The sequence below is a fragment of the Entelurus aequoreus genome, linkage group LG15 (assembly GCF_033978785.1).
Source record: "Entelurus aequoreus isolate RoL-2023_Sb linkage group LG15, RoL_Eaeq_v1.1, whole genome shotgun sequence".
Taxonomy (NCBI): Eukaryota; Metazoa; Chordata; class Actinopteri; order Syngnathiformes; family Syngnathidae; genus Entelurus; species Entelurus aequoreus.
Window position 1 is genome coordinate 5937483 of NC_084745.1, and position 11800 is coordinate 5949282.

General features: G+C 40.0%; 1 protein-coding gene across 1 annotated transcript in view; it reads right to left on the minus strand.

Moving 5' to 3' along the window:
* LOC133629713 (dipeptidyl aminopeptidase-like protein 6) overlaps window positions 1-11263 on the minus strand; it is a 53740-nt gene extending 42477 nt beyond the window's left edge. The window contains exons 1-2 of the mRNA XM_062020643.1: window positions 11113-11263; window positions 10955-11052 (exon numbers count right to left, since the gene is read on the minus strand). Of these exons, the coding sequence (XP_061876627.1) occupies window positions 10955-11052; window positions 11113-11175 (161 nt within the window). The 5' untranslated portion in view covers window positions 11176-11263. The remainder of the gene's footprint in view (window positions 1-10954; window positions 11053-11112) is intronic.
* Between the last annotated feature and the right edge of the window lie 537 nt (window positions 11264-11800).

Sequence of the window (11800 nt, forward strand, 5' to 3'; positions counted from 1 at the left end):
TACTATTACATACAGTAAGTACATGATACTTTCTCTGTGGTAGTAGTGTACTCACAGCAGTACAAATATTAAAAAACATAATTTCCAATATTTATTCCAATAATTTCAGGTCAGCTTGTCATGTTAAAAGCTATAAATGTTGCATGTTTGGTGTTTACACTCAGTTTGTGGTGTGGTGAGGAAAGCAAGGAAGGTTTGAGAATGTCCATCCATCCATCCATTTTCTACCGCTTGTCCCTTTCAGGGTCGCGGGGGGTGCTGGAGCCTATCTCAGCTCATGCTTAAATAAAAACTAGTCTTTAATTATTAGCAATATGTTTTCAAAAAACAGGTAAAAATGTATTCTTGCATACCAGATACAAAATGAGCTGAGCAAATTTGAACGTTATCCATATTATTCACATCCAAATTCTGTCTGAGGCTTGCAAACCATAATAGTCTTCTTTCTTTTTACACAATCTTTCTGTCTGCACTGTTTGTCACAACGTTGTGCAGATACTGTAGATGTTTGTATCTGTTTGCTCAATGCTGACCGCCGGGAAAAAACCTGCAAAAGTTAACCATTTAGCTTTTACCATGAATTGATTTAAGTGGACCCCGACTTAAAGGCCTACTGAAATGATTTTTTTTTTAATTTAAACAGAGATAGCAGATCCATTCTATGTGTCATACTTGATCATTTCGCGATATTGCCATATTTTTGCTTAAAAGGATTTAGTAGAGAACATCGATGATAAAGTTGCAACTTTTGCTCGCTGATAAAAAAAGCCTTGCCTGTACCGGAAGTAGTGCATACATGCCAACCCTCCCGTTTTTAGCGGGAGAATCCCGATAATCAGCGCCTCTCCCGACAACCTCCCGGCAGAGATTTTCTCCCGACAAACTCCCGGTATTCAGCCGGAGCTGGAGGCCACGCCCCAAAAAAAAAAAGTCTGCCGCAGCTGCGATTGGACCTGACCAGCCTCCGGGTACAAGTACTGGAGTACCAATTGCTTGCCAGGGAAGATCTTCCCCAGGAAGCAAGGATTGACCGGTTTTGGGCCATGCTAGGGAGAGATGGAAGATTCCACACTCTCGTGCATTTGATGAAAGCACTTTTGTGCCACACAGCAATGCATCATCAGAGAGGGTGTTCAGCATGGTTAGAAAAATAGTAACAGAGAATAGAAAGAGGATGGACAATTCAACCCTTAACAAAGCATTGTACTTTCAAGTACAACAATGAGTAGATGAGTGTTGTGTGTGTGTGTGTATATGTGTAAATAAATGAACACTAAAATTCAAGTATTTCTTTTATTTATATATATAATAAAATATATATATATATATATATATATATATATATATATATATAGCTAGAATTGACTGAAAGTCAAGTATTTATATATATATATATATATATATATATATATATATATATATATATATATATATATATATATATATATATATATGAAATACTTGAGTTGGTGAATTCTAGCTGTAAATATACTCTCCTCTTAACCACGCCCCTAACCACGCCCCCCCCACACCTCCCGATATTGGAGGTCTCAAGGTTGGCAAGTATGAGTAGTGTGACGTCACCGGAGGAAGGACTTCTCACAATTCCCCATTGTTTACAATGGAGCGAGAGAGATTCGGACCGAGAAAGCGACGATTACCCCATCAATTTGAGCGAGGATGAAAGATTCTTGGATGAGGTACGTTAGAGTGAAGGACTAGAGTGCAGTGCAAGACATATCTTTTTTCGCTCTGACCGTAACTTAGGTACAAGCTGGCTCATTGGATTCCACACTTTCTCCTTTTTCTATTGTGGATCATGGATTTGTATTTCAAACCACCTCGGATACTATATCCTCTTGAAAATGAGAGTCGAGAACGCGAAATGGACATTCACAGTGACTTTTATCTCCACGACAATACATCGGCGAAACACTTTAGGTACAAGCTAACGTGATAGCATCGTGCTTAACTGCATATAGAAACAAAAGAAATAAACCCCTGACTGGAAGGATAGATAGAAAATCAACAATACTATTAAACCATGGACATGTAAATACACGGTTAATGCTTTCCAGCCTGGCGAAGATTAACAATGCTGTTGCTAACGCCATTGAAGCTAACTTAGCAACCGGACCTCACAGAGCTATGCTAAAAACATTAGCTCTCCACCTACGCCAGCCAGCCCTCATCTGCTCATCAACACCCGTGCTCACCTGCGTTCAAGCGCTCGACGGTGCGACGAAGGACTTCACCCGATCACAGATGCGGTTGGCGGCCCGGAGACGGAGAAAGTTAAGGTGAGTTCGGCGGCTAGCGCGTCTGCTATCCATCTCTGTCCTCCTGGTTATGTTGCTGCAGCCAGCCGCTAATACACCGATCCCACCTACAACTTTCTTATTTGCAGTCTCCATTGATCATTAAACAAATTGCAAAAGATTCACCAACACAGATTTCCAGAATACTGTGGAATTTTGAGATGAAAACAGAGCTTTTTGTATTGGATTCAATGTGTCCGCATACTTCCGTACCAACCCTTGACGTCACGCGCATACGTCAGCATAAAAAAACGTTTTCAACCGGAAGTGTGGCGGGAAATTTAAAATTGCACTTTATAAGTTAACCCGGCCGTATTGGCATGTGTTGCAATGTTAAGATTTCATCATTGATATATAAACTATCAGACTGCGTGGTCGGTAGTAGTGGGTTTCAGTAGGCCTTTAAACAAGTTGAGAAACTTATTTGGGTGTTACCATTTAGTGGTCGATTGTACGGAATATGTACTTCACTGTGCAACCTACTAAGAAAAGTTTCAATCAATCATGCAATCAAAACATGAGTGAGGAGACTCGGACGATACACCCGGATGAAACTTTAGATAAATGCTAGCAAGTTTTGAACAAATAATTTTGCATTCAATTAAATCATTAAAAAAAAAAAATTCCTGTATGATATTCTGACAATGAAATTGCATTTGTGTCCAAATATTGGGCTCTTTATTTTGAAGGGGGTTTAAGTTGATTTCAATCTACATTTAAAACACTTCTTTTTGCTCCAAATAATATGTATTAGAGTTAACTTTGGTGTACATTTTACTACACATTGACATTTATTACATGTTTTTTTGAGTCTGTCTGCAAGATGCTCGTGGAGGCCTTCCCAGATTGCAAATACAACCACACTCCACTTCTCCAAATATATCATAATTAGAGATGTCCGATAACTGCTTTTTTGCCGATATCCGATATTCTGATATTGTCCAACTCTTAATGACCGATTCCGATATCAACTGATACCGACATATACAGTCGTGGAAGTAACACATTATTATGCCTAATTTTGTTGTGATGCCCCGCTGGATGCATTAAACAATTTAACAAGGTTTTCCAAAATAAATAAACTCAAGTTATGGAAAAAAAATGCCAACATGGCACTGCCATATTTATTATTGAAGTCACAAAGTGCATAATTTTTTTTAACATGCCTCAAAACAGCAGCTTGGAATTTGGGACATGCTCTCCCTGAGAGAGCATGAGGAGGTTGAGGTGGGGGCAGGGGGGTGGGTGTATATTGTAGCGTCCCGGAAGAGTTAGTGCTGCAAGAGGTTCTGGGTATTTGTTCTGTTGTGTTTATGTTGTGTTACGGTACGGATGTTCTCCCGAAATGTGTTTGTCAATCTTGTTTGGTGTGGGTTCACAGTGTGGCGCATATTTGTAACAGTGTTAAAGTTGTTTATACGGTCACCCTCAGTGTGACCTGTATGGCTGTTGACCAAGTATGCATTGCATTCACTTGTGTGTGTGAAAAGCCGTAGATATTATGTGACTGGGCCGGCATGCCAAGGCAGTGCCTTTAAGGTTCATTGGCGCTCTGTACCTCTCCCTACGTCCGTGTACACAGCGGCGTTTTAAAAGGTCAGAAATTTTACTTTTTTAAACCGATACTGATCATTTTGAAAGCGATACCGATAATTTCCGATATTACATTTTAAAGCATTTATCGACCGATAATATCGCTAATGCTAGCGTTTTATAGCTAATTTTGTAGGTATGCCATATTTTGGTACTTGATGCATGTTAGCGTTAGCAGTCCAGCATTTTAAACACTTTTTTCGGTACATACCTCAGAGTAATATATTTTATTTTTTGACGCATGTTACAATTAGCATGCTAGCTTTCTAAGCTAATTCAACAAGTATACACCACAGTGTCATATTTTGGTATTTTACTAATGCTAAATATAAGCATGCTATAGTTAATAGTAGTATGCTAGCTTTTTTACCTAATTTTTATTGTCACTTGACGCTATCTGGCCAGCATGCTAACTGTTAGCATTTCAGTTCGGCTTTAACTTACTCAGTGGCGTAGTGGTTAGAGTGTCCGCCCTGAGATGGGTAGGTTGGGAGTTCAAACCCCGGCCGAGTCATACCAAAGACTATAAAAATGGGACCCGTTACCTCCCTGCTTGGCACTCAGCATCAAGGGTTGGAATTGGGGGTTAAATCACCAAAAATGATTCCCGGGCGCAGCCACCGCTGCTGCTCACTGCTCCCCTCACCTCCCAGGAGGTGAACAAGGGGATGGGTCAAATGCAGAGGACAAATTTCACCACACCTAGTGTGTGTGTGACAATCATTGATACTTTAACTTTAACTTTGGCTCTTTGGCATTCACATGAAATATTTACCGTACTTGCATTGTTTTGATCATTAAAGATCCATCTTTTGTTTTGTCAGTCTGTGGCCCTCAGTGGGAAAAAATTGGGCACCCTTTGTTTAACACGAGTATCCACCATTTTATCAACATTTGTAAATCCGAAAAGACAAAAATAATTTAAAGTCCTTTGTAAAGTTAATTTAAATTATGCACGCACACTGCAAAAACTGAAATCTAAGTAAGATGAAATATCTCAAATTAGGGTGATATTTGCTTATTTTCTGTCTGATAAGATAATTCTTCTCACTAAGCAGATTTTATGTTAGAGTGTTTTACTTGTTTTAAGGGTTTTGGTCCTAAATGATCTCAGTAAGATATTACAGCTTGTTGCTGAGATTTTATGACCTATATTGAGTAAAACATGCTTGAAACTAGAACATCAACTGTTGCAAAGCTGTGTCATCAACACTCACGAGTATACAACTACTTTTTTAAAGTAATAATTTCTTATTTCAGGCATGAAAAAAAAAAAATCATGATTTTGACACAATTGTGTCTCATATTAAAACATATGACAGCCAAATGGACTTTGCTGTTTTATTTTCAATGAAACAATAGAAAATACGACAGTTAATATTTAAACATTTAACATGTGACATTTCTAACAATTTTGAACAGAAATAGTTCATGCACATTCAGGTAAATTCTTCAAAATTACAATTAAACATGTTTTGGCTGGGGGCCGGGCTGTATATATGCGCACTAATTGACTGAAAGAGCACGCACTTGGCGCTATGATGTCATGTTGTCGATGGAAAAATGCATTTTTAGACAATATGATTTGCCTGAGCGGCTAGTAGACCCCGAGAGTAACAAGCGGTTGCCTTGTTGCCTTTCCATTAAGAACAATAAATTTGTTTTTAGTATAAATTTGCTGGTTTCAAGAAATGTAATGCCGAGCGCATATCATTATGTCAAGATAATGGCACTAGCATTTACTTCATTTAAGAATATTTTTCAACATATTGAGCAAAAAGGTCTCTTTTTTTCTACCAAGGAAAAGTGCACTTCTTATTAGTGAGAATATGCTTATTTTAAGGTATTTTTTGGTTCATTGAGATTAGCTAATTTTACTTGTTTTGGAAAGTCTTGACAAGCCAAATTTTCTTGTTCTATTGGCAGATCATTTTGCTTAGTTCAAATAAAATACCCCTCATTTTTGTATTTTTTTTTCTTCTTGTTTTTAAACACTGACTTTTTGCAGGGCAGGTAATTTACTCCGATGAATTAGAAAGATAATCAAATAGATTTCCTATCCACTGACAATAAGTTCCCACACAGACGTGTGGAAACACAATTGAGTTCACTTCACTGTCAACATGTCCAAATTGTGTCCATAAGTGTTAAGTATCATTCTTCTCGTGCACTGGAATCCTCTTCCACCCTTTTGTGATGACATCACCGGTGGATGTTGGACACCCCCCCCCCCCCCCCTCTCCCCCCTCTTCCTGCCACTTGCGGATTCCCCACAGGTGCTCCATTAGGTTCAGGTATGGAGGAGACATACTTGGCCACTCCATCACCTTCACCTTCCTCAGCAAGGCACTTGATCATCTTGGATGTGTGTTTGGACTGGGGGGGAAAAAAAACTGCCATGCCGCCCAATTCCTGCTTCACAATGTCACAGTACATGTTGCCACTCATATTTATCCTCAATTAAACGCAGTTGCCGGCAGCACTCGTGCAGCCCCACTGGGATGAAAGCCACCACCAGCATGATTGATTGACTGTCGGCACGGCACAATCATTTTGCTGCTCACTTGTGTTGACATCTTTTTTAGACTATAATGTCTGTGTTCACACATTTTCAGTGGATAGTAGATTTATACAAGCTGTACACGGACTACTCTAAAGTGCATTGAAGTTCATTGTCCCTTGGCAGACCAAAACACTTTAGGGCACAGGTGGAAGAGTAAAGGCCCGGGAGCCAGATCTGGCCCGCCATATCATTTAATATTGCTCTCTGATCATTTAATATGGCTCGCTAATCATTGAATGTCGCTCGCTGAACATTTAAAGTGGCCCGCCACGTCATTGAAGTGATCCGCCACGTTATTTAAGTGGCCCGCCACATCATTAAAGTGGCCCGTCATATCATGTAAAATGATCTGCTGATCATTTACTGATCATTTAAGCCAGGGGTGTCCAAACTTTTTCCACTGAGGGCCGCACACGGAAAAAATAAAGCATGCGGGGGCCATTTTGATATTTTTAATTTTCAAACCATAACAAAATATATGGATTTTTTTTTTTTTAACCTTTAGGGCTCCCGGGGACCATAAAGGGTCTAAGTCATATTATTTTATTTATTTATTTAACGCTTACAGTAAATCTCTACAGTATATCAACTTCAGGTTGATATAAAGTAAAAAAAAAAAAAAAAGTTTTATGCCTTTTCTGTCAAAGACAACTTTGTTTTTTTATAATAAAACTGAAATATGCAGTATTTCCCCCACTGCCCAAAACATTCAGAAAGCAATGTTTGATGTGAAGTAATTAGAGCCTTAAAAATATCAATAATGCAAGACACCGTTGATTTTAATTCATTATTATTTTTGAGTAATCACAGTGAAAAGATAAATAAAATCCCATTAAATATATTTGGGATCCAAAAGGTGCCCCACTCATAAAGTGATACATTTTCATTATTTTTTTTTAAAACTTTCAACACTTAAGTTACGGGATCAACTTCAGACATATCTGTCAATTTTACGTTTGAACTATTATTTTGTTTGTTTTATGCTCTTTTGTCAAAGAAAACGTTGATGTTTTTGTATGGCAACCACACAATATTTTTTGCAATATTTTCCACATAAAACATTTTAAAGTGAAATATTTGAAATAATTGGATCCTTGAATAGGTCAATAATCCATTATAACATTGATTTTTTTTTTTTGAGCAATGGCAAAAAAGAAAAAGAAAAATAAAGATAGACAAAAGAAAAAAAGAGCAGCCTGCATGGCAGCTTTGTGTCAACATTGCAACTTTTTCTAGTTATATTTCACCTCATTCCACTTTTTTAAAATGTTTTTTAAATTTTTGCAATGGCATTTCCAGAATGTGTGGCGGGCCGGTAAACAATCAGCTGCGGGCCGCAAATGGCCCCCGGGCCGCACTTTGGACACCACTGATTTAAGCGGACCGCCATGTCATTTAATATCTGCCACAGCATTTAATGTGACCCACCGATCATTTGAAGTGGCCCGCCACAACATTTTAGTTTGTCTCACCGATCATTGAATGTTGCTTGCCGATCATTTCATGTGGCCCGCCACATCATTGAAGTGGCTCGACACATCATTAAAGTGGCCCGTCATATCATGTAAAATGATCCGCTGATCACTTAAGCGGACTGCCACATAATTTATTGTGACCCACCGATCATTTCAAGTGGCCCGCCACATCATTAAAGTGGGCCATCATATCATGTAAAATGATCCGCTGATCATTTAAGCGGACTGCCACCTCATTTATTGTGACCCACCGATCATTTCAAGTGGCCCGCCACATCATTAAAGTGGGCCATCATATCATGTAAAATTGCTCGCTGATCATTTAAGCGGACTGCCACATCATTTAATGTCTGCCACATCATTTAATATCTGCCAAATCATTTAATGTGACCCACCGATCATTTAAAGTGGTCCGCCACAACATTTAATATGTCTCACCGATCATTGAATGTCGCTCGCCGATCATTTAATGTGGCCCGCCACATCATTTAATATGTCTCACCGATCATTGAATGTCGCTCGCCGATCATTGAATGTGGCCCGCCACATCATTTAAGTGGTCCGTCATTCATTTAAGTGGCCCCCCACATCATTTAAGTGGTCCGTCAGTCATTTAAGTGGCCCCCCCACATCATTTAAGTGGCCTGCCACATCATTTCATGCAATAGGCCGAAAATAACAAAGAGCTTCTGTATAAATGTAATATTTTCTTTTGATTTTGACAGAAACAAGTATGCCTGCAATTGCATATGTTCTACACTTTAATATCTGATCATGCAACAAAATGTCCTAAGCATTTTTTTTGGGGTAAATAAATTTAAATTTCATCCGTACAAGTCTGTTTCACTGGTTTCCCTGCTCTTCAGGGGATTTTCAGATTTCCCTGCTGACGAGCAGGGAAACCTGCGAAACAGGCCTGTCTGGATGAAATAGCCTCTGTGTTTTTTCCTGACCTAACGTATATTCCGCTCTACCCCGGTATTGAGCACTGTATAACGGATAAACCACAGAAACCTCGACTATGTTGACCTGCTCCGTGGCCTTGTGGTTAGAGTGTCCGCCCTGACATGGGTGAGTTCAAACCCCGGCCGAGTCATACCAAAGACTATAAAAATGGGACCCATTACCTCCCTGCTTGACTTGACACTCAGCATCAAGGGTTGGAATTGGGGGTTAAATCACCAAAAATGATTCCTGGGCGTGGCTATCACTGCTATCACACGCAAAGGCAGTGCCTTTAAGGTTTATTGGCGCTCTGTACTTCTCCCTACGTCCGTGTACACAGCGGCGTTTTAAAAAGTCAGAAATTGTACTTTTTTAAACCGATACTGATAATTTTGAAAGCGATACCGATAAATTCCGATATTACATTTTAAAGCATTTATTGGCCGATAATATCGCTAATGCTAGCGTTTTATAGCTAATTTTGTAGGTATACCATATTTTGGTACTTGATGCATGTTAACGTTAGCAGTCCAGCATTTTAAACACTTTTTTCGGTACATACCTCAGAGTAATATATTTTATTTTTTGACGCATGTTACAATTAGCATGCTAGCTTTCTAAGCTAATTCAACAAGTATACAACTCAGTGTCATATTTTGGTATTTTACTAATGTTAAATATAAGCATGCTATAGTTAATAGTAGTATGCTAGCTTTTTTACCTTATTTTTATTGTCACTTGACGCTATCTGGCCAGCATGCTAACTGTTAGCATTTCAGTTCAGCTTTAACTTACTCAGTGGCCTAGTGGTTAGAGTGTCCGCCCTGAGATGGGTAGGTTGTGAGTTCAAACCCCGGCCGAGTCATACCAAAGACTATAAAAATGGGACCCGTTACCTCCCTGCTTGGCACTCAGCATCAAGGGTTGGAATTGGGGGTTAAATCACCAAAAATGATTCCTGGGCGTGGCTATCACTGCTGCCCACTGCTCCCCTCACCTCCCAGGGGGTGATCAAGAGAATAATTTCGCTACACCTAGTATGTGTGTGTGTGTGACTATCATGGGTACTTTAACTTTTTAACTTTATATATATGTATATATAAAACTGTTACAAGCGGCCCTCTTAACCCTTGTGTAATGTTCATATTGTTGTTACTCAGCCAGTGTTTGTGGGTCTGATAGACCCGTTGCATTTTGTGGCTTTTAATGCCTCACAATCAAACACTTTTATGTTAAAATACTGAACAGATGTTTATTGGGATAAGATAAACAATCTTATCCCAAAATACTGAACAGATGTTTATTGGGATAAGATAAACAATCTTATCCCAATAAACACCTGTTCAGTATTTTAACATAAAAGTGTTTGATTGTGAGGCATCAAAAGCCACAAAATGCAACGGGTCCACCAGACCCACAAACGCTGGCAGAGTAACAACAATATGAACGTTGCACGGAAAACTTCTCTGCCAGTTTCTGCATCCCACGGGGATTCTTCTTTTGTGTTTCTGCACCTGCGGTTCCCACACAAGGTTGCAACATTGTTTGTCAACACTGTCTGCTCTCATTTTCTCGCACATTTGACCCTCTGATGTTCTGTGTACCTACACTCTGTCCTCCTCCAGTCTAGGCCTGCTGTGTATGTGTGTGTGTGTGTGTGTGTGTGTGTGTGCGTGTGTGTGGGTGGGTGGGTGCGTATGGTACACAGAACATTAATTTCCACACTTCTATTAGCCCCGGGTCCAGTGGACCCGGACATCTTATATGTAATAGAAATGTGTAGGGGGGGTCATTAAATATGTATTCTGATATATGTTCTTCACAGAAAGAAAATGAGCCAAAGTCAGTGAGTCTCAGTTTAAAAAATTAATTAATTGTATCATTTTTCTTTTAATAAAAAATTAAAACGGGTCCCACAGACCTGAACACCACACAAGGGTTAACCAACGTGGCTCAGTAAAAACACATTACACGCCTCTGCGTAGAGATACTTAGAGATACTGTAACTGTTGTAATTGGAAGATAAATAATATCACTTCCATACTGTTAGCGCTCCTCACCTTAATCTTGGGTCATCAGGTCTCCTCATCTCGATGGTGTGAAGAGGACCATTCAGGTTGACCACATACAAAGTGATAACCGGGTTCTCCTCTCCAGCCTGAAAAGTGGGGGGATTTTAGCCAAGTGACGCCGTCATTTCAATAGTCCCAGGTGCAACCTTGGGGTAGTGGTACTCCTTCCCCGTGGGGTACGGCATGCCAGTAAACATGGGCAGCTCCATCTTGGGCACCAGGCTGTCGTTGATGGTAGCGTACGCTAACCTCGCGCCATCCGGAGACCACCAGTGGGCGACGTGGGAGCGGAAAATCTCCTCTGGAATAATAATCACAACACGGCCGTTAAAGATATGAAGACGGCAAACGAGGAACACATTTTAATTACATGGCTGCGGGCCAGCACGCTAACACTGTTGTCTGACAGCCAACAAGATAGAAGATGTGTTTAATGGCCTTTAATTAGAAGTACATTTTGGTTTGTGGTCTCCCTCTCGCCCCTTGAGGGGATCCGTCGGTGCCAACATCGATAATGTGTGCACATAAACAGTTTTATTAAGAAGATGGCACAACTAGTGCAGACCTCCGCCAAGGCTTAACGAAGTGATGCAGTCTCTCTTGATCATTCTCACCATATTCACGTGTTTTGTGCAGCACCAGCGGAGGAGGAGGTACATTCGCCGCAGACAATTGGCGCTTTGCTGAAGGATACTTCAGCTCGCAGATGCATGACCCTGATGACTGCTAATGGGTGAGCTGCACCACGCTGGTGTGCACTTAAACGCTAATGGCTGCTCTGACACATTCATGGAACGAAAGCCACGAATGTTCACACTTGAGGGTCAGTACTCT